Genomic DNA, 24,931 nt, shown 5'->3' with positions numbered 1-24,931 from the left:
TGGGATTGGTGATGTAGTAAAGACCGAAATTATCATAATACCTCCCGCTTTGTAAGTTAACTCCTGTTAGCATTGCATTGTGAGTGAATCTTTCAAACATGGTGGGGAGCGTGACATTTCCGGCTGACGGCAGAGGTATTCAGACCGATCACAACGTACAGATTAGCTGGCCAATTAGAGACACAGAGCTTTTCAAATCCGTGTGGTTCAGGAAGAGAGTGAAATCTGGAGCTACAAAAATGTACGGTATGTGAAATTTTTTTTTTTTAACAATAAACCATGCAAACACATTGTATCATACCAAATACACAAAATAACGTTGTTTTTTAACAACAAAAACCCCTCCTGTTTATTGAAAAATACTTGAAAGAGTTGTTTTAAACCAAGTATCTCCATTTTTATGTCAGAATGACCTACTGAACAACAAGCACTTGGCTAGAAAAGGCGGACTTCAAATCTTTGGTCCGTATTCTGCTAGACTTGTCTGCAGCCTTGTCCAAAGCTCACCAGATGGTCACTGGGGTCCCTCAGGGATCAGTGCTTGGACCACTCCTTTTCTTCACCTACACATTATCCATTTGACAGAATCATACAGGCATGTTGCTTCTTCCAGTGTAAATGTACACTGCTGGTGTATATATGGGTACCACCAAGTCTGGTAATCACCAGTAACACTGGTGATTTTGTTGTGTACCACTGTTATGCTGATGACACTTACTTCTCATTTCACCCGGATGATCCCACTGTAGCATCAGGCATTACAGCCTATCTAGAAGACATCTCAGTTTGGATGAAGAAGCACCAGCTCCAGCTGAACTTAGCTAAGACAAAGAGCTGCTTGTATTTTCAACACATCCCAAGGTAAAACACATCCTCTCTATTCAACTGGCAATGCATCCATTACACCATCTAAAACTGGCAGAAACCTTGGAGTAATCTAAACCAGCTGTCCTTCAAATTAAACACAAAACCTCATCTTCAAACACTAATGAAACTTTTGCCTCAAAACAGTTTTACATGTGTTCACTTTTGCCTCAAAACAGTTTTACATGTGTTCAACATCAAACACTGCTCTCAACTTATAAACAAAGTGATCATAATGTTGAAGCAGTCAGTAAATAATACACCCAAAATAGAAATCACATTGTTCCAATATATAGTTCTCAATCTTTTTGTTCATCCTTCTCTGTTACCCTGTTGTTACAGTACTGTATCTTGGAAGCATCTCACAAACATTTTCTTTTGTATCTATGATACTGTAATTCTTGCTCTTATTCTTGTATACAGCCTACAATGCACTGTACTACAGTATACAATACTGAAAGGGACAAAAATCGAATGAGTAAACATTTGATCAGTGTGCTACTTCTTGTCTTTGCGCCGGGGTCAGGCCAGAGCACTTTGTTGACATCAAAAGCAATATTGTCTCTTCAAAGGCAACAGGGGAAGAAGCCTCTTATGTGCTCTATCCAGCCCTGACATGATTCCTCACCTATATCATCCATGGCTTGCAGCAGATTTACTCTGGTGTAGGGTTGTCTTCCATATACTTTGCATCTCCAAAAGCAGAAAAACTCCTCAATCGGATTCAGGAAAGGCAAGTATGGAGGGAGGTAGTTCATAAACTGCCCATTGATGTAAAACCATTCCCTTACCCAAGCAGCTTAGTGGAAACTGACATTGTCCCACACTATGACATAGGTAGGAATGGGAATCTCATTTAGCTCCTGACCCTGCTGCTCAAATAAAATATTTTTTTAGATCCTAGGCAATAAATCTTAGATGGTGCTGGGTGATAAATGGCCCGAGTGTAACATGATGATGTAGACCACCATGGTTGCTGATAGCAGCACAGATTGTGACATTGCCACCTCGTTGACCATGGACTTCAACAATAGCCCACTGTCCAATCATGTTTAGTCTCTTCTTCTTCTCTTTGTTGGATTGAAGCGTGCTTCATCACAGTTTGTCACAGAGTCAACGAGGTTTGTCACAAGTCATGAGGGTTGTCACAGAGAGACTTTTGTGTGTTGTCTTGTATCACTCGTTCCTAGATTTCTCTGAGTCGTATTACATTATCTGAGTCATGTTGCATGCCCACTATAACAGCCCAGTGGCGGCCGGTGACTTCTTTTTTTTTTTAGGGCACCCGATACTATGGTGGACACAGAAAATCGGCTCAAATTGGGTTGCACTTTAAGTCCTGGTTCCTTTATTGTCAGTCCATGGACAAGAACATGGTCTAACGCTGTTGCTCGAATTTCCACAGATATTTCCACTCTTTGTCTTCCCCTTTCTCTTCATCCTCCCATTCCTGTTTTTGTTCTCCTCTTCCTCCTCATCGTCCACCTCGCATACACACTCATCTTCATCCTCTCACATTGTTCTTTTATCTATTCTCAGACTTTCTCCTTCCCACCTTCAACAACCTGAAGGTCGAACTGGCTTATACTTATAATTTGGAACAGGTTCAATCAATTTTGAGTGGTTGTGTTCAATCAATGACATGTGTTCTCTGTTTGTATTTGATTGTTGCCATTTGTGTTTATCAGCACGGATGACGGTAAAGTGCAAAATGTGTTTTGAGAATGTTTTGCTGAAAGCGATCGGTGAAATGGTGTAAGGTGTTGACAACAGACTGCAAAATTAGCTTAATGAGGTCAGGCAACTGAGAACTTTGTTCAGCCAATGGGTTTTAGGGGTGGTTTCCGAAAAAGTGTTTTTAGATTAATCCAAAACTATATTAGGACATTTAAATAGTTTTTACAAACAAACCTTACAAAAAACACTACTGGTGTGCATCTTCTTGATACAAAACAATGGCACGGATATATGTTAAGATAGATCAGTGCAAGATGTTTCTAAATTAGGGCAGCTCAAACATGCATTTTAGTGGGACTATGATAAGCCCTGTCTGGGAAACCACCACATGTTTTAGCAATTGAAAAAAACCTGTAAGCATGTAACAATATGTTTATTTTTTACATTCAGCCACTTACATATACATAAACAAAGAATTGAATGAGCCAAAAAGAGCATTTTTTTATTTTGTCAATAACACACACACACTAACACACTTCAAAGTCAGATCAAAGTCTCACTGATTTGTTGATGCTTCCAGTCAAAGTTTTCCGTTCATTCTGAAGCAGCACAATGGCAAAGAGGTTCAGTGTATAAGACACCCTGGATCTTTTAGTTATTGTTAGGTTTATTATTTATAGTTTATTCTTGCTTGTTGCCATTCACCTTTTTTGAGTTATTGTTAGATTTATTGTTCATTGTTTGTTATTGAGTTATTGAAATTTGTTGTTTATTGTAAATGATGTAAATGATTATTCTGTCTCCTAATTTGTCTTTTCATTATAGCATGGACAGACTGTAATTTTGGCATCTTTGCACAGTCTTACCCAACCCCAATTCTTTTTTTTTAATTCTTCAAAATTTTAACTTATAAAATCTAGAACTTAAGAAATTAAGTTTGTAACAACATTTAAAGGGGACATTTCACAAGACTTTTTTAAGATGTAAAATAAATCTTTGGTGTCCCCAGAGTACGTCTTTGAAGCTTTAGCTCAAAATACCATATAGATAATTTATATTAAACCATGTTAAAATTGTCACTTTGTAGGTGAGTGCAAAAATGTGCTGTCAAAATGTGTCATTTAACATGCAAATGAGCTGATCTTTTCCCTCAAGGGCAGTGGCATGGTGGGATAGTGCAGATTAAGGGGATAGTGCATATTATCCCCTTCTGACATCACAAGGGGAGCCAAATTTCAACAACCTATTTTTTCACATGCTTGCCGAGAATGGTTTACCAAAACTAAGTTACTGGGTTGTTTTTATCACATTTTCTAGGTTGATAGAAGCACTGGGGACCCAATAACAGCACTTAAACATGAAGAAAAACTAATTTTCATGATATGTCCCCTTTAAAGGTGCAGTGTGTAATTTTAAGAAGGATCTCTTGACAGAAATGCAAAATAATATACAAAACTATATTATCAGGGGTGTATAAAGACCTTTCATAATGAACCGTTATATTTTATTATCTTAGAATGAGACGTTTTTTTCTACATACACAGGGCCCACTTACATGGAAGTCACCATTTTGTGCCGCCATGTTTTTTACAGAAGCTCTTAACGGACAAACTTTTTTACTAAGTTATCTTCAACGGTGATATGTTTGTTCTGTGGCGGCTACCGTAGCTTCTCTATGCATTTCAAAAGCGAAGGGTGAGCTATAAACTGAGCTGTTGGTTGCAATTTTCAACCTCACCACTAGATGCCACTAAGATTTACACACTGCACCTTTAACATCAGTTAACAGTTTATTGGTTTGAGCAAATGAACCCAGTGAGTACAGTCATCTATGCCCATTAATTTTAGGTAATGTCGCTAAAACATGTCACTTGAAAAAAAGGTGCACTTATTTTGAGGTTTTTACTGTGTTTAAATAGTGAAACATTTAAAAAGTGAATTTTAAGAGAAAGCAAAATAAAAATGCTTATTTTACATTAAATAACTTTTAGAGTAGTACTTTTAGAGGTAAAGGCCTAACAAAAAAATCACAAAATAAATAACATGAGTTTTTTTTACATTATTTAAAAATTGAAAAAGATAGTGCTGTGACATTTATTTAAAATGTTATTTGGGTCACAAATTTATAAATATGTACATGAAGATCACATTAAGGATGCTCTAAATAAGGTTAAACAGAATTAGCATGGACACATCAAACTAAAGGACTTTTCAAGCATTATACAATTTTTTAAAGCCACAATACAATCATTTTTTTAAACACATGCATGTAAAAGATGAAATCTTTCCAATAGCTGAATTTGAATTGCACTATATATTTAATTATGGGGTCTTTACTATTGACTGTACCTTTAAAGGTGCAGTGTGTAAATTTTAGCGGCATGTAGTGGTGAGGTTGCGAATTGCAACCAACGGCTCAGTCCACTGCTCACCTCTTGCTTTTGAAACACACAGAGAAACTACGGTAGCTGCTACCGGACAAACATGTCATCGTTGGAGACAACTTAGTAAAAAAGTTTGTCCATTAAGGGCTTCTGTAGAAACATGGCTGCACAAAATGGCGGCTTCCATGTAAGGGGACCCGCCATAGATATGTATATAAAGGCTAGATGGCTCGTCCGCGCTGCTGGCCAATTGAGTGCAACGTCCGCATTTTGGCGGCCATCTTACGACAGGGCGCTCGCTCACTCGTAGCATTGAGTTTTAATGATGCAGGTACTTTTAAATGACCATAACTTGCTTAATTTTTTACCGATTTTCAAACGGTTTGGTTTGTTATAAACGTCAAAGATGTACCTATGACACTGCATACCTATACTAAAAATAAAAAATAAATTCATGAAACATGTTAAAGCATCCAGAATTATAGTCACGTTAATAACGTTTGTAAAAACCCAAACCGTTTGAAAATCGGTAGAAAATTGAGCAAGTTATGGTCATTTAAAAGTACCTGCACCATTAAACTCAATGCTACGAGTGAGCGAGCGCCCTGTCGTAAGATGGCCGCCAGGTGATGCCGTTAGGGACTCCGCCTTGAGCCATCTAGCCTTTATATACATATCTATGGGACCCGCAGTGTATGTAGATAAAACGTCTCATTCTAAGGTAATAAAAACATAACTGTTCATTATGAAAGGTCTTTATACACCCCTGATAATTTAGTTTGGTATATTATTTTGGATTTCTGTCAAAAGAGATCCTTCTAAAAATTACACACTGCACCTTTAAAGTAGTTACACAAAATAATTCCTTTCAAAATGAACCATAACATTTAGATTACTGTATATACTCATGTTAAGATATTCCAAGATAATAATCTCCAGAGGACAATGTAAAATTATCTAAACAGTGCTTTTCTTTTGTATATCATGTATACATTTGTATATATAATTTGAATATAGCATCTTAAATTAAAATATTCAAATGGTAACTCACTAACTGTTTTAAAATTAGTTATAATAAGAGTGCACCTAAGCATCCCTGAATGATTTGATTTTGCGCGCCCTCTATTGTCAATTATCGGTACTACAAGCACCCCCAAGCTTTAAATTCATTGGTGTGTTGTTCAATAGAAAGCAGCGTGGTGGAATGGCATTGTTACTGAGCCATTAATATTCTGTCAACGTAACTATTGAGGATTGAGCATGTTCTCGGGAGCAAGGACTTGGAGAAGTGTCAAAAAGTACTCGGTTTTGAAAGCATACTTGTGAGTTTCCTCAGTATTACTTCGTAGTCAAGGTAAGGCACCAACGTATACATTTCGATTCTTTGGAATAAGATCTGTTTATGTAAAATATCTAGGCTACTAAGGTGAATATAGTCAGGTGTGCATGTGACTCATATTACATGTGAACTCGCACTGCAGCATCCTTACAGAGAAAATTATATAGTGTTAATCCTTTGCAATATTTTACGTTTAATGTTTGGCAAATAACATATAAGCAAGATTCTGGTCACGCACAATTAAAAAAGTTTTGGATTCTTTTAAACGTTACTTTAATTTTGAAATAATATTTTAAATATTAACTTATTGTGGGCTGGTCCCAGAAATTTTCCATCTGTGGTGGGTTGTCGTGTGTTTTCCTTCCTTACTGTTTAAATAACCTTGGAATTACTTTTTAAGGGAAGTAATATCACAAAGTGTCATTGAACTTAAAAACAAGATTTGTTGTTGACTAGCCCTGTGTCTCAATTCGTTCCCTAGATTCCGCCAGGTCGTAAATCAGTATATCGTATATGCACCAGGACCCGAATAAGGACCCTGGCTAGCTCACTTGACATTCAGGAAACTGTTCACTTATAAGCGCGTTGTAATCATTCACAGCTGTTACTCATCAACAACTGGCAAAACCAACATCTCTATGACTTCATTTTTAAACAGTTCATTGAGAAAAACGCTGTCATTATTGTCCCATATAATACTGATTGAGACACAAATGCACTCCTACAGCATACTTACAAAAGAGAAGTACACAAAGGCACTATTTAATTGTATCTTTTGGGGGTCACTTATTGTAAAGGCATACCAGCAGTCTAAAGACTGAATTTTCGATGGGATAATTATGACAATCGCCATTCGCTTGATGCTGATCTCAAATCTGGCTTGACCTGAATATTTGGTGTGTGCGCAGGGTTTACATAGCCTACAGTTTTGCATACACTGCTCCTCTTTTCATTTACTCTCTTTCTTTTGTAAACTGATTTTTTTTTTAAATAAAAAGAACATAAAAAGATGATGCCTGCATAGTTACAGCTTAAACATACAATTATCAAAAGTGGGATGTTTACGGTTGTGGCACTTCAGTTTCAGCTTTGATACGCATGTGAACTAAGTAAATTAATGATAGATCAGTGGTTCTCAAAGTTTTTCAATGTGCTGCCCATACGCTGCCCCACTTGTGTACATTGCATTCCTTCGCGCTGCCTTGAAAAAAAATTTTTTTTTAGGACAAAAACAGTTCTCAAAGTTAACATTTTGATTAAACAAAACATTATATTATACAAAGTAGTGCTGTTGGTTAGTAACCTTATTTTTTTTTAGGTTAAATTACACATAATTCATGATGATTATTTTATAAAATGTCATAAAACTGGCTGGCCCCCAGTTTGAGAACCACTGACCTAGATTGCATTTTATTTAGGTTTTGTTCCAACATAAATGCTCCAAATGTGATCTTTGTAAAGACTAGTGTTGTAGTCAAGACCACCTAAACCGAGACCAAGTCATGACCAAGACATGCAGAGACCGAGACAAGACCAAGACTTTAAAGGGTCGAGACCAAGTCAAGACCAAGACCAAGACAGGCCGAGACCAAGTCAAGACCAAGACCAGTGCAAGTCACTGCATCAAAACACTTATGATAAAATGTGGAATATATGATTAGGCACTTCTTGTGTGTGTGCTTGTGTGTGTGTGTGTGTGTGTGTGTGTGTGTGTGTGTGTGTGTGTGTGTTTATCAGAGAAGTTGATAAAATAATCAAAGGCTTTGCAGATATGTGGGAATTTATCTTTGTCTATAAGCAAATAAAAGTGAACAAACACTAAAGAGCTCAAATCAACTTAACCATTTATTCTGAACTGTCTTTCCATGGCTTGCCATCCATAGTAATAAAATTAGAAAAATTGTCATTGGGAGAAACTAAAACAATGCTTAAACAATGGCAACATTATAACCTGAATAAACTGCATAAAATTAATAATAAAAAAAAATTTTGTGATGTGCCATCAGTTGTGGTCTTTACCGGTCTTGAAAAAAAATTCCGAGTCCTCTTTGTCTGAGACCGAGACGAGACCGAGTAAAAATGCGGTTGATTCCAAGACGAGACCAAGACCTTTAAAAAGTGGTCTTGAGACCAGTCTCGAGACCGAAACCGAAACCGGTCTTGAGAACTACAACACTAGTAAAGACTGTTGTGACATGAATCCAAATTTGTACAAGGGAGTGAGGGAGGACTTGTTTGTCCTTGAACCACTAATTAATTAGTTTTTGTTTTTTAGAACAATTACATCTTTGTTGCTTTTTGATGGTTTTCTGTGTTTAACCACATTTACCAGAGCTGTGAAAAAAGTGAAACCTTATGATATGTGACCTGTTTAACATGATTTCTTTTTGGCACAACTTTAAACGGACGTTCTGTCATTCCTGTCTGCACAGTGAAAATAATAATTGCTACTGAATTCATTGTGTCTTCAGGCAGCCCGCTGTGTTTATTCTTGCTTGTGCAAGTTTGTTCCCAACAAACTTGTACGTTCGCAACAAATCTTGAGTTAGGCACAACGTGTGTCAATGTGTCTGTTGACTTTGTTAAACTGTGAAACATTTGTGGAATGTCAGGGACATTTGATTATCTTCTTTTATTTGTTTAAATGGGACACATAATGAAAATCTGACTTTTCCATGTTTAAAGGGGTCATATTATGAGATTTTTTTTCAGGTGTAAAATAAATATTTGGTGTCCCCAGAGTGCGTAAGTGAAGTTTTAGCTCAAATTACTCCACAGATAATTTATTTTAGCATGTTTAAATTGCCACTTTGTAGGCCTGAGCGTTTTTGGGTGTGTCATTTAAAATGCAAATGAGCGGATGAAGTGCAAACACTGTTCACAATGATGGTGGTTTGTTGTAATTGAAACTCAATTGTGCTGTCAATTTTTTTTTCTTTCTCTCTGCACTAAATGGCAGTGCTGTGGTTGAATATTGCAAATAAAGGGGGCGGTTTTATTGTAATTCGCCTTGCTACCTACCTCACAAAACAGGCGAAATCTGAACGACCTAATTTTTCACATGCTTGCAGAAAATGGCCAAACAAAGTTACTGGGTTTATCATTTTCACGTTTTCCAGGTTAATAGAAGCACTGGGGACCCAATTATAGCACTTAAACATGGAACAAGTCAGATTTTCACGCTATGACCCCTTTAGTGTTATATTTGGGTCCCCAGTGCTTCTGTCAACCTACTGTAGAAAATGTGATAAAGATCAACCCAGTAACTTAGTTTTGATAAACCACTCTCCGCAAACATGTGAAAAAATAGCTCATTGAAATTTTGCTTCCCTTGCGATGTCAGAAGGGGACAATACCGCCTCTTAACCTGCACTATACAACCACAGCACGCACTACCACTTTGCATTTAAAAGGACACACCCAAAAACGGCACAATTTTGCTCACACCTAGAAAGTGGCAATTATAACATGCTATAATAAATTATCTATATGATATTTTTAGCTAAAACTTCACATATGTACTTTGGAGACACCAAAGATTTATTTTACATCTTAAAAAAGTCTTGTGAAATGTCCCCTTTAAAACAAACATTGATTGGTTTTTAATGTCACTAAAAGTGTCTTTTCATAGAGTTGCCAACACCTGAAACACTTGATTTGGCAGGTTTACCATGTTTGTCAAACTACAATTTAGGCAAAAAGATTGTGTCATTGTAAGAGACGCAACACACAATCAGCATGTGGGTTGCGAAAAAAAGACATGAGGGTAAGTAAATAATGAAACTATTTTCATTATTGGGTGTATCCTTTCACAGTCGGTTTTAATCCGTCTAGGATTAAGCCAGAAAGATTTTTGATGATGATAATTTTTATGGAAAACAGGCTTTTTGTACCCATTTATCTGAAACGCATTTAACTCTGAAATTGTAAAAATTTACTGTAAGCTGCTGTTACTCTAAGTGCATGCTTTGATGTTAACAATTGTAATGCAGGATGTTTGATGTAAAATCTGTACAGTTGGATGTTGGGTGCATTACAGCATGTCTTTTAATGATAAATGTGAGCTGCCAAAGTACTTAATGTCTCACTTGAATTTAGTGGGATTGAGTAAAATTTTCTTGTTTTTTGTCATATCTGGATTTGTACACATCAACTCTTTGATTCCAAAGTGTGACGGTACTCTTTTTGTTTAAAACCATTAATTTAGTTAAATTCTTACAGCTTATTGCAAATAGAACTCTTAGTGGGAATTGTTCATGAGAACTTTTCATCAAAACAAATCTGACAATTCTATAGAAATGTTACACTGTCTGTTTAATTTAATTGTTAAGTTTACCTGGGTAATGGTATGTTATTGCATCATAGAGATTTCACAATTACCAGTATTTTAATCTATTGTACATGTTTAGAAGCTCAGTCTTTCTGTCGTTTTAGATTGATATGAGGAGCTCAGATGCAAATGCAGCTAAATGCCACCTCAAAAAATAAAATAATGATATTAACTTAATGCTCTCTCTCGACACATACTATACATTCATAAAATAATTTAACTATAAATCAGCTTAATCCCAGCCTCAGGTTATTCAGAAATACCGGTTTGTGGGCAGAATCCATTAAGTGTCTAATCTCATGTACAAGAAAACATGTCAAGATACACACTGAAGGTTTTGCATTTGAGCTCTCGGTAAATACAATTCAAAGCTCATTGCTTCAACGTTAAAGCTTTGCACAGTCTTAACATTGTTAATCATCTTCATCACGTGCCACCTGGCGTACTGCTAAACACTTGTTTTTTCTGGTCACACTTTAAATTGCAAGTATTTAAGCATGTACGTCTGTTGATCTTCAGGATCATGAAAATACTATACCGCTATACATTCAGGGACTCTTACTGTGTGCACTACAGTGTAAAGTGGGCTTGTTTCCAAAGCTTTTTTATCATTTGCTAATAATATTCTCTCTTCATGCCTCTCTGAAGGATTGCCGTGAGCTCTTGAAATTACATATTAGTCTCCTGCTTAGACATGTTTATCTGATCATGGGTTTCACATCCAGTGAACCAGAAAACGACAAAAAAATACGCCCCTACAGGAACAGTCGTCACATCATTATGGATTATATTACAGTTCATGCACAGCCTGTCAAAACAAGAGAAAGGTCCTCAATGCTTTTTATTTCTATGCTAAATAATCCGGAATATCTTATATCAGTGGCCCGTGTACTGTGTTACTGTAGGCCACTCAAATTACTATATTTTTGGATCTGACACTATTTGACTTGATTATAGGATACTCAGTAGAGAGTTTGAATAAGATGTATTTAATACCTTTATGAAGTTGTACAAAATGTAAGCTTGTGAGAAACATCATTAGAAAGTTGCCACAGGGTTTTAAAGGGGCCATGGCACAATACTTTTTTAAGATGTCAAATAAATATTTGGGTCCCCAGAGCACATATGTGAAGTTTTAGCTCAAAATACCATATAAATAATTTATTATAGTATGTTAAAATTGCCACTTTGTGTGTGCAAAAATGTGCTGTTTTGGGTGAGTCCTTTTAAATGCAAATGAGCGGTTGGTTGCAATTAAAACTCAATTGTGCTGTGAATTATTTTCTCGCTCTCTTTTTTATGCACTAAATGGCATTGCTGTGATTGGATAGTGCAGATTAAGGGGCGGTATTATTATAATAAGAGCTCCTTATGACATCATAAGGAGAGCCAAATTTCAACGACTTGTTTTTTAATGTGCTTGTAGAGAATGGTTTACCAAAACTTAGTTACTGGGTTGATCTTTTTCACATTTTCTAGGTTGATAGAAGCACTGGGGACCCAATCATAGCACTTAAACATGGAAAGAGTCAGATTTTCATGTCGTGGCCCCTTTAAAAAGATAAAATGAGCTATTCCTCCATAACAAAGTTGTCTCCATCATGTGGGTGGTGTCATTTAATTTCTGTCTATCTTTCAAAAAGGTCCCAGTTTCCTTTTTACTCTTTAACTGTTGACTTAGTCATGCGTTGTGCAGTCAGGTCTATGTAGAGGCTTAAGGGCAGATAATGAAAATCTTGTCATTGTTTACTTATGTTGTTTCAAACCTGTATCACTTTTTTTCTAGATCCAAACAGTTAAATATGTTGAAATCTTTACACGGGTCTTTTTTAAAGCATTAAAAGCATTCAGTCGGGTTTGCAAATGGGTTCTTGATGGGTTTTCAAAGTTCTTCAGTTCAGATACTTCAAACATTCTCCTATTGTATTCTGTGGAAAAAAACGCCATACAACTTAAAACAACTTGACTGTATGTAATATTGACAGAACTGTCTTGTCTTGGTTTTAATTGTTTAATTTGTAACTGGTTTCCTTGAATAATCCCCACCTTGCATTCTTCTCTCTCTCCTCCCACTCAATTTTAGGTGTGAAACAGTGACTTAACACCTGCACCGGTACACATTAACCTTATCACCAACAGGACAAGACTTGAATCATTTGATGGTTCAGAAAACACAATGCTTTCACACGACAGTATCTTCCGAACCTGCGTCAGAGGGATCTTTAGTTGTCGCTGGAACAGTTCTTCGCAACGAGTGAGCTTCATACATTACTCCATCAATCATAATCAACATCTTTATTCGTTTTTGGTCCTGGTCTAAAACAACATGCCTGTGAAAGAAATAGCACTCTTAAAATGTCTGGGTTATTTTTGACCCATAATGGGTAAATATTGGACAGAAAACATGCTGGGTTAAAAATTGACCCAATGCTGGGTTATTTTAACCCAACTGCTGGGTTATTATACCCCATGGTTGCATAACAACAACCCAACATTGGGTCATTTTTAACCCAGCACGGGGTAATTTTTAATCCAGCACGTGTTCTGTCCAATATTTACCCATTATGGGCCAAAAATAACCCAGACATTTTTGGAGTCAGGGATGCCCCGGTGCTGATACCTGGGATTCAGTATCGGCTGATACCATGAACCGATCCGATTTGTAATAAAATTAAAATAAAAAAACTATATATATATATATATATAAATTCTAATATTTACTTACAAAATTTAAACAGTGCTTTTAATCTTATTTTTATATAAGATTTTTTTTTCTAACAGTAAGTAAGACTTTTCTTAAGCTTATCTTAACCTTATCTGAAATAATTTTACTTTTTCTATTAAAACCTTGCACAAAACTAACAAATTAATTCCTAAATAAATTTATGAACTATTATTTGTGTCACCAAAAAATGAGTTTCTGTTTTGATTTATTTCGGATTTTTTTAAGTAACAGTTTTGACTTGATTATGTACCATCTCAGTAAAATTAAATATTACTGCTCTGTGTAACTGCATAGCTAGCAACATAATGATAAATTACATTTTTTTAAATTAAAAAGATAATTAAGTTTGGCACGTCTGTGTGCATGCTTTTGAGTTTCTGCGCTGCTAAGTGTGTGTGTGATTTTGGACGGTGCGCATAGAAATGTCAAATCTGATGGAGCCAATCCCACGTCAATGATACCCGATCCAGACTTTTATTCCATATTGGAGCATCCCTTGAAAGAAACACAGTCTTAACCCTATTTGTAACCCTAAAATCAATATGACTGGTTGATAGGTATGCTTGTATCTGATATTTGTATGTATTGGCTTCAATATGGAATATAAGTCTGGATCAGGTATCGGTTGATGCAGGATTTGTTTGTCTTTGGTCAGTGTTTTCAAACTCCCGGCCCGCGGGCTAACTGCTGCCCTCCCTCTTTTATTCTGCGACCCTTTTCTGCTGCCAAAAATATAACAGTCCGGCCGGCAGAAAGATTATTATTTCGTTTTAAATATTAGTTTATATTTGTTTATATAGTGTTATATTTGTGGTTCAGGGTCATGGGCCGTCAAAGGCACATTGATGCACTTGGGGAATGAGGGCTGGCCCGGGTGGTCTGTTCCAACAGACAAGTTACTGTAGATAAAATAGCTGAAAAAGTCAAAATGTTATGGCTGATCGGTGTGTGTATATATATGTATATAAATATAAAAATATACGTATCGGATATATAGTATCGTATATATAGTATCGGATCCGTTCATTGCACTTTCGCATCTTATTTTTTCACATAATCCTCTTTAGCCACTGTTATTATCCCTTGGTTTTGTTTTTACCGTATTATTTGCTGTTTCTAGTGAAGAGGCGACTGCATACTCATTTGAGAAAGCGTATAATAGTTGAATAATAAATGCAAAGCAGAATCAAAGAAGATTGTTGGCATTGAATGTCTCCTTAATGAACAATTATCATTCAAATGCCTCTCTTTGAAAACAAAGAGTCTGATGAGTAAGAGTCTGATGACGGGCTGAAAAGTAAGTTAAGTAGAAGCCTAAATATCCCTTTGATTCATGTCAGAAACAATTACAGCTGCATTCAGGATTTTGTAAAATCTCGCGTGGGATTGAGTAGTAATACTCATGGTAGTTATTTGCTTAAAAAATTGGCTCACATTTGCATATCCGCATCAGTAGGCGAAACTCGGCATAAGGAGACAATGGATTTGCTCCAATTCCTTCAGGCTGTCATTTGTGGCTAACCCATTCAGTCATACGCACACAGGTGGAATGCTAAGAGAAAGTTAAAGTAAACATGTTTGTTGTTTAGCACGTAGTTCAAACACGTCGTATGTATGGGCTGTTGAAAGGCATAAAAGCCTGTCAATGTGAAACGTCTCTTTTCGATAAAATGTAAGCTTCCTAAAACATCTTTTAGTGTCGGCGAAAGACAAGGAGGAAAGTTCAATAAACATGGTGACAGATAGGTTGGCGTATAAAGAATCTGCACCTGCAGATTTATGAACAATTTGAATAACATTCACACACATACTATACAAAAAAAGGGGTTTGTCCCTTTTTGACCCAACACTTGGATAAAAACCCAGCATTTTTTAAAGCGTACTAAGACTGACACACGGCACTGCACTATTTTTCACAACAACAACAATAACAAAAAAGTAGTTAAATTGTGCATTGTGAGTCACTCTGATTTACTTTGTCTTGTCTTTTTTTTATAGACGGCATGCTGCGGGTTCCTGTTTTTGTCTTTTGTGTCTATACTTGCCCTGAGTTGGATGTATGTTTGTTATATTGCTTTCAATGACCAGAGTGATTTAAATTGGTGAGCACATACATAAACACAACCATGCAATATGTTTATCATACAAGTACACTGCATCTATTGCCGTTTTGTCTAAAATTGGCAAAATTGTTTCAATGTCACACTGACATGATTTACTGACTGTGATTGTGTTATATTAATTACATTTCCATTTGCAGGCTTGCCTTTACAAAAATCAAACAATGGGTGAACTGGTACATAATAGTGATGATAATCTCTGCTGTGATAGCCACATACTGCCTCCTTTTACTGGTAAGATGGAAGAATAGAAACATGCAGTGTAAAGGAGATAATATGGAATTGTTTGTTTAAAAACAAAAACTGTATTTCAGATATTTGGACTGATACATTTTGCAATCAGAGAACCGTTGGTCTTACACTGGCTGCATAAGGTACTCTTACATGACAAATATTTTTTTACACAGTTCTTCTGTACAGCCTGCAAATCCACTATTGGACATTGTTTTGAGATATAAAAATAAAACGTTTTAAAGTGATTTTTGAGAACTGTTTCTAAACACATAAATGTCAGAAATGTATTGCTGAAACACGTTACAAAGACTGTGAACTATGCAGTACTGAATTGTAAGTTACACTGTTAAAGGTGCAGTGTGTAAATTTTAGCGCCATCTAGTGGTGAAGTTGCGAATTGCAACCAATGGCTTAGTCCACTGCTCTTCCCTTGCTTTTGAAACCCATAGAGAAGATACGGTAGCCACCACCAAAATAATGTCATTGACGGAGACAACTTAGTAAAAAAAGTTTGTCCGTTAAAGGCGGAGTCCACGATGTTTGAAAAACGCTTTGGAAAATTATACGGGCCGACTACCAAAACACACATATAGCCAATCAAATCAAATAAAATGCCGGGTTGCGTATGTGTGGGGCGGGGCTATCAACAGAAGGTCCAGATTCTATTGGGGTAGGGGCGTGTTTGTTTAGGTGATTTCAAATATCAACATTGGCTTTCAAACATCATGGACTCCGCCTTTAAGGGCTTCTGTAAAAACATGGCGGCACAAAATGGCGACTTCTACGTAAGTGGACCCTCGGTGTATGTAAATAAAAACGTCTCATTCTAAGTTAATAAAAACATTACGGTCTCATTACAAAAAGGTCTTTATACACCCCTGATAATATAATTTTGTATATTATTTTGCATTTCTGTCAAGAGATCCTTTTAAAAATTACACACTGCACCTTTAAATCCCTGTGTTCGGGATTATATACTGTAGGGCGGGGCTTAAACGGTAGCTCGATGATGCACTGGAGCCACCTAGCATGGCCCCGCCCCTAACACACCGCAAGCATCCATTCCAGTTGTAGCCGTATTTATAAGTTGCGAGAAACGGCAGCTTTTCTGTGAGTGGGCGTGGTTTCATTGCTGACAGTGGACACATCCCCATCATTTGAAAGCTGATGATTTTGATAACTTTTTTTATTTATTTGCCGTTTTTTGTGAATATCACATTTTTCTGTGTTGTCACAAATTGAAAACGCATTTGATGTCAGACTTTACAAAGCCTTTAAAGGAGTTTGTTTTATAAAAGTCCTTAGTTAGTGTCCACAGTTAAAGCAACACTATGTAGTTTCCATGTAAAAATGACGTACAGCTCCCACATGTGGTTGAAAAGCGCAACAGTGCCTGGTATCAGACACTCTTCTGCAGGCAGGGGGAGGGGCAGGGCTGTGTTTCCTACCCTCCACCGCCACTTTCAGAGTGTGCTTGTAACAGCTAGGAGGCTGCTCAGGTTGCAGCAACAGTACAATTTGTCCAGTTAAAAGTTGTTTTATCACTGAAATAATTTTAGAGACATTATTTAAAGGTAAAAAAACTACATAGTGTTGCTTTAAGTAGGTTACCTTCAAAACACTTTCATATTTTTCGTATTAATTTATAAGAAGTGATTAATTGTTTTCATTATAATCGAATAATACATGTTGCTTTGTGTTTTATTAGGTCTTTCTGTGTTTAGGTCTCCTCATAGTCACCCTTGGTACAGCTGGAGTTAGTGTAAAATGGAAAAATGAGTGGCAAACGGTTTACATGTCATTTCAGGTAGGCTATGCAGTAAGAACGGACAATTCATTGTTTCATTATTAGTGACTTCACTGTGTTTGATGTCTTTTAAGCTGATTTTCATTGTATCAGCTCATTTTTTAAGAATGTTAGTGTAAGAAGAAGCACATCATCTATTACTGTTATGTTACGTTATGACTAAAAACTGTGTGTCTTTATGCGTATAACAATAAAACCTCGGGTTTCAGTATCTTCAGTTACATTGCTATTGTTGAAGTGAACTGATATCAGAGGGGCTTTTGTGATTTCTACAGGCCACTGCTCCTTTCCTGCAATTGGGTGCTGTAGGGGCTCTGACTCTGATCAGCTGGCTTGTCTTTCAGAGTTTTCATGGATCTCAATCAGTTGGTTAGTAGTGCTCACAATATATGAAAAATATAAATAATTAAAACAGTTTATAATAGGTCTGTGTGGCTTGGATAGCTGTATATCTCTGTTTAAGATATTTTTTCCCAAGTAATTCTGTTTGCATTTCTCTTATCTCTTGCTCTCTAAAGCTTTCAAGGTCTTTATAATGGTAATCTTCCTGGTAGTGTCGATTGCTGTGTTTCTGTGTCCTCTTGTTATCTGTTCTCCATGCATCACCAGCAATCTTTCCCCAAGGCCGGCCCTCGTTGGACACCGTGGTGCTCCTATGGTAAGTCGAAACGCCTTTTAAGATGTCTTTGTTAAAACATGAAACCTGTGTTTGCACTGGCTGTCCTATCGAATTCTTGTTCTCGTTTGTTCAGTCATGTGGTTCTCAAAGTGCAAGATTAGTGTGACACGCCACAGAGTCAATTATTTTCTTTTAGCTTACACCCATTTTTTAATAACAGCATATTTATCAAGTTGTAAGGTTTTAACCTGGAGTAACGTTATTCATCATGTCAGCTTGCACTTGCATGAAAAACACTTTAAGGCATAAGCAAGTTATATTGCCAATTATTTTTTTTCTGAATTAAAACATAACATTATAAAAAGTAATTATAATATAACAATCAAACTATAAAATAGATCATATAAATAAAAATTTTAATCAGTAATTAAAAATAAATCGAATTAAGTGAGTATCGAGTTTCGATAATGTTAGCGCTATTTATGTATAAATGTACTTTAAAGTTATTTGTATTGTGTTTAGCTGGCCCCAGAGAACACACTGATGTCTTTCAGGAGGAGTTTACAATGTGAAGTGGAGGCATTTGAGACGGATATACAGCTTAGGTACAGTTTCTCTTTACATTTATGGACGCCTGCTTCTACTGCAGTTTTATACTCTTTCACACTCTTTCGTGTTTTCAGTAAAGACAAGAAGACTTTTCTTATGCATGACGATGGTGAAAACTTCCTGTTAAGAACGACTGATGTGAAAGACAGATTTAAAGGTCGAGAAAATGGCACGCACAGTGATTTCACATGGCCAGAGTTACAGCAGTTAAACGCAGGCAAATGGTTTATAGAGGTGAGAGTTAAAAAATAAAAACACAAATTAGGTTTTCACTCATTTTATTGTATAATTATAGCATTACAATTATTACAATAACGCTAAACTAGACATTTCCTGGACATGAGAGCGCACATATTTAGTTTCTCTTAACCTAGAAAAACAAGCAGATGTCCTTTATATCCCCCACTGTGGGAAAAAGAAAAATGCGCAGCTGTTTTGCACGATAAGACATTTCTAGTAAACAACCTTACACTTAATTGAGCTTGCAGTTAACTCCCAGTTATTCAGTTTGAGCAAATACAGGACAATTGTTTAACACCTGCATTTGACATGTTGAGGAGGAAACTGGATTAAAATGAGATCTTTTCATTTGCCAAATACAGACAGATCCATTTTGGACGGTTTCAAGGCTCAAAGAAGAGGAGAAGAATCAAAGTAAAGAGCAAAAGGTGCCCTCTCTCACCGAGCTCTTGGATATGGCCAAACAGCATAATGTCTCCGTCCTATTTGATCTAAAAAATGAGAACAGCTCAATAGACTTCCATGACAGTGATTCTTATTACACAGTTAAAACTATTAAAGACTCAGGCATCTCACCAGAGAAGGTAATGGTATACTACACTATGTTTGTATTTTTTGTATTTTTCCAAATTATGTTAGAAATATAACATCCTTCACTCTCCTTCAAAGAAGCTGTCACTGGGGCACTGTACCCAGTATGCATAAAAAGTGCATATTAGTTTTAGAAAGGTACATGCTGGTACCAAATGTATACATATTTGTAGCTAAATAGCACATACACTCACCTAAAGGATTATTAGGAACACCTGTTCAATTTCTCAATAATGCAATTATCTAATCAACCAATCACATGGCAGTTACTTCAATGCATTTAGGGGTGTGGTCCTGGTCAATACAATCTCCTGAACTCCAAACTGAATGTCAGAAGGGGAATGAAAGGTGATTTAAGCAATTTTGAGCGTGGCATGTTTGTTGCTGCAGTATTTCACAATCTGCTCAGTTACTGGGATTTTCACGCACAACCATTTCTAGGGTTTGCAAACAATGGTGTGAAAAGGGAAAACATACAGTATGCGGCAGTCCTGTGGGCAAAAATGCTTTGTTGATGCTAGAGGTCAGAGGAGAATGGACCGACTGATTCAAGCTGATAGAAGAGCAACTTTGACTGAAATAACCATTCATTACAATCAAGGTATGCAGCAAAGCATTTGTAAGGCCACAACACGCACAACCTTGAGGCAGATGGGCTACAACAGCAGAAGACCCCACTGGGTACCACTCATCTCCACTATAAATAGGAAAAAGAGTCTACAATTTGCACGAGCTCACCAAAATTGAACAGTAGAAGACTGGAAAAATGTTGCCTGGTCTGATAAATCTCGATTTCTTTTGAGACATTCAGATGGTAGAGTCAGAATTTGGCGTAAACAGAATGAGAACATGGATCCATCATGCCTTGTTACTACTGTGCAGGCTGGTGGTGGTGGTGTAGTTGTGTGGGGGATGTTTTCTTGGCCCCTTAGTGCCAATTGGGCATCGTTTACCTGAGCATTGTTTCTTACCATGTCCATCCCTTTATGACCACCATGTACCCATCCTCTGATGGCTACTTCCAGCAGGATAATGCACCATGTCACAAAGCTCGAATCATTTCAAATTGGGTTCTTGAACATGACAATGAGTTCACTGTACTAAAATGGCCCCCACAGTCACCAGATCTCAACCCAAAAGAGCATCTTTGAGATGTGGTGGAACGGGAGCTTCCTGATCTGAATGTGTATCCCACAAATCTTCCACAACTGGAAGATGCTATCCTATCAGTATGGGCCAACATTTCTAAAGAAATGCTTTAAGCACCTTGTTGAATCAATGCCACGTAGAATTAAGGCAGTTCTGAAGGTGAAAGGAGGTCAAACACAGTATTAGTATGGTGTTCCTAATAATCCTTTAGGTGAGTGTATTTGGACGCTTGTGACAGCTTTTGTACCATTTTTGCTTTGCACATATTCATGTCATTCATTCGCTATTTTCTATTTACCACCAATGTTCAAATGTCAATACTTTGATTTATTTTAGATATGGTGGCTTCCTTCGGAACATAGACACAACGTGAGCAAAATTGAACCAGGTTTCAAACAGGTGTACGATAATGTCCGCGATATGGATGCGGATGGCGGGAGCCTTCTGAATGTGAAATATAGTTCACTGAGTGCTCGTGAAATACGGTGAGTGCAGACGGATTAGTGTAGCTCATCTAACATGCAGAGACATGATGCTCGTGTCATTTAAGTAGGTATGATCTCACAGCTTAAGTGAGTCCCGATTCTCACGAGAGTTTACTTTGTGACACATACGACAGAAATGCTTTTGACAAATGATGAGTTGATCTGTAACTAAAACTTAAAAATATACTTATTAATTATTATATTATCAGTGATGCTTGCGTTCCAAAAAACCCAACAGGCCAAGACGGATGATTGTTTTTTTAAAACGATAATCTTGCTTCGGGTAGGGTGCGCTTGCCATTTTAACAGACAGTAAAGATGAAGAAACAGTCAAATTAAACTAGAAAAGCTTGACTGATGAATAGCATTGCATGTTAAAACGGCCACGCCACTCCTGTCTACTGCATAGAAAGGCTGGCTTGTTGAAACCTGTCAAAAAGTTCAGGTAATATAGAGCCTAAGGGAAGTGAATAGATTGGAAATAATACCTATGTTGGTTGTGTTGATTATATGTTTGTTTTTTTATGTGTGTTAATTTGCTTGTTATTAAACTGCACAGTGATCTGCGAGAAAGAAATGTGTCGGTGAACATGTGGGTGGTGAATGAGCGTTGGCTCTTCTCATTACTGTGGTGCTCTGGGGTCACTTCAGTGACCACCAATGCCTGCCATCTCTTCAAAGACATGCAGCAGCCTGACTGGCATCTGGTAAATCCCAGCCTAGTCTTTCAACTATCTATACTGCCATTCCGTTCATAATTGACACGGGCTTGTCTGTATATGTAACAGCACTGATGTTTTGTGTGTGTTATGTCTGTTTGTGTCTGTATGCGTATAACAATGAAAGAGCCCTAATTGGTACAAGGGGATCTGGATCTCGGCTGATGTGATATCTGTGCTGTTGATGTTTGGAGTTTTTCTTTGGCAAAAGTAAGCAATACAACTTTTTTATATATCTTTAAATTCGCTTTTGGTCAGATGTACACGAATTCGAATGTATGTTACGAATTACAATAATAGTTTGTTATTAAAGGGCACATATAATGATGTAACAAGTCTTAGATGTGCCTAGAATGTATCTGTTAAGTTTCAGATCATTTGTTATAGCATGTCAAAATGCCCCTATTTGGGTGGGAGCAAAAAGCACTGTTTTCATGTGTGTACCTTTAAATGTCAATGAGCTCCAGCTCCTCACCCTCTTACCAACAGACAGTGAGCGCTTTTGGTAAAAATAGATCTGATTCCTCTGAATACAGTCTGAGACAATAGTATATTTAGCCGCATTAGTGCTACAATGTGCTAACAAACACATTTAAAATAGATTTTGGGTAAAATTAACCAGTAAGTCAGTGGCTTTGTTTGTGCGACATCATATTAACAAGAAAATCAGAACAGCATGTCTAATGAGACTGCTTTGGTTTAAAGGGGATTAATAAAGGAGGGTGGATTTTTTTTCATTGTAGGCAGTAGCGGCCGATGACTTCTCTTCCGAGGGGCGCGAATTTAAAATATGTGTTAGTTGCGTCCATAGACTGTAAAAAAAGATGGACGACGCCTGTTCGCTCTCTTCCAATGGTGAAAAGTGAAGCCGCCAGTGTCCTGATACGGCGCTGGCATCTTGGGTCTTGAGTCTGCGTAGTAGCGATTTCGGGACCAGTCCTGCGCAGTAGTGAGCAGGAAGTAAAGCCACGAAATCAAGATCCCGCCCTCGCAGAATGCGCATATCACACGATATCACAGCTGTCAATCATGACGTGACACCACCGTTTTTATATCATTAAATAACTAACTAAACGCAAACTTATTTTAAAAACATTTGAATTTACATCAGCGTGATAAAAACTACAGTAAATGACAGAAACCCGCTTCGGAAAAAAGATAACTGAAGTGTAATTAAATTTTTTAGTTGGTCTCAAGTCCCATTGAATAACATGGGAGGCGGGGTTTATGACCTATACTGGGACCAGTCACTAGGGGGCGATCGAGACGTTTTGGCTTAACTTTCAGGGCTTGTGCGGCACGCTTGGTTGCGTCATGTGAACCATGTGCATGTGTCAAAAGATTTTATGATAAGAGACGCTCACCTTCATAAAATACTCACATGACACTCACTTAACACTAAACTCTGATTACACATGAGATTAAGCGAGTTTTTGGCAAGCGTGAGCATCTCTTTTATCATAAACCCCTTTGAAGTGTCTGCAGCAGGCACTTATTTGACATGACACGTGATGCACATAAATTTACATGATGCACCGAGCACATATTTTGAAATGACGAGCCACACGCATGAAGGGCTACATACATGTTGTGACTGGCTTCGCATCATGCGACCTCAATAAAGAAGTCACCGGCCACCACTGATTGTAGGGTTGTTGTGTTCAAACATATTACACATTTATGTAAAAGTGGATTTTGCATAATATGTGCCCTTTAATGCGTGCATGTAATGTGTAAATATGTTTTCTATATTATTAATTTAATAATTACAAAAATATCATAAATGTTAAGGAGCATGGCAGTGCAAATCAAAACAAGAGACATTTTTATTTTTGTTGGTTAACAGGAGAAGAATGAGGATTATCCGCAAAAAACAAAATGATAGAGGAGTCCCTCTGCTTGGTTTCTGAATGATGTCACCTGGGATGTGAATAAAGACATTTCTGTTTCAACATTTTAAAATATCCTATATCACTAACAGATGTAAATTACGTTGTATGTGCCAAAAATTAACATGGTGCTTGTGTTTTAAATGTATAGTAGTTCACATACTGTATGCCAGGTATTGGTGGGTTTGTTATTACTTGTTTTTAGAACAGATTGTGTGATGCTGCCATCTTTTGATAAGTCAGGTCATTTCAGCACAACTGTTACTTTTGTATTTAAATTCCTTGTATAGAAGACATTTTATATTACGTTTTTATAACATCAATTTTTTACTAAATTTTTTACTTTGTGTATAGATGTAATATGGAATATAAATTTCATTGACTTTTTGTAATTAAAGGCATTTATAATAAAATGTAGAAATTGCGACAGCAGTTGCATTATCCATTGAAAACATGCATATTAGTAAAAAATACTAATACTAAACAAAGTGATTTGCGTCTAAAAACATCCCAAACTGGTTTTACAGATTTTACAAAGGACTGAACATAGTATTTTGATGTTAAAAATCTTGCTTTTTGTATCTGTTTTGAATCATTTGTTTTCTATTATGTGACGACTGTTAAATAAAGACTTCACAAACACATCAATTTAGTGCAAAAATGTTGAGCGGGTTTGGATATCATTGTTATTTCAAAACAAGGCAAAGTTGGTTTCAACTTAATATTGAAAACGTAAAAATGTTTTGGGTAGATGTATCTAACTTCATTTCTAGGATGTGTGAAATATGTATACAAATTGATCTATTTGATGTAGTTTTTACAGGTTTTGTACAGGACATTGTTGATTCCAAAAGTAAGATGTTTTTCCTTATCCAACTTTTTATTTTACTTGGAAAATATCATATTCATGTAAAAAGATGGACAAAAGCTAAGCCAAACTTTGAACAATTTTTAAAAGAAATTAAACAATATGGTATTACACTGGACAAAATCAAAAACAAAAAGGCAAGAAAATTCTTTGTTATTTTAAATTGTTGTAACTTACCACTGAGATTTTTTCCCTCTTCCTTTTACTTATTATTTATAAGTATTTATTATTTATTTATTTTTTAACTACTTTATAATCTATGTTTACTTGATCTTCAATTGT

General features: G+C 36.6%; 1 protein-coding gene across 1 annotated transcript; it reads left to right on the top strand.

Annotated features, from left to right (window-relative positions):
• Positions 1-6,103: 6,103 nt before the first annotated feature.
• Positions 6,104-24,446, top strand: gdpd2 (glycerophosphodiester phosphodiesterase domain containing 2). The gene is made up of 15 exons (XM_055178800.2): positions 6,104-6,279; positions 12,678-12,848; positions 15,318-15,421; positions 15,580-15,673; positions 15,754-15,813; positions 17,382-17,480; positions 17,756-17,849; positions 17,999-18,138; positions 18,622-18,704; positions 18,783-18,942; positions 19,311-19,532; positions 21,025-21,173; positions 21,733-21,880; positions 22,020-22,102; positions 23,739-24,446. Exons 2-15 carry the CDS (start codon positions 12,771-12,773, stop codon positions 23,800-23,802), a joined length of 1,578 nt encoding a protein of 525 aa, XP_055034775.2. The 5' UTR covers positions 6,104-6,279; positions 12,678-12,770; the 3' UTR covers positions 23,803-24,446.
• Positions 24,447-24,931: the final 485 nt, after the last annotated feature.

Source organism: Misgurnus anguillicaudatus, chromosome 16 (genome assembly GCF_027580225.2).
Source record: "Misgurnus anguillicaudatus chromosome 16, ASM2758022v2, whole genome shotgun sequence".
NCBI lineage: Eukaryota > Metazoa > Chordata > Actinopteri > Cypriniformes > Cobitidae > Misgurnus > Misgurnus anguillicaudatus.
This window is presented reverse-complemented; position numbering and strand designations above follow the sequence as displayed.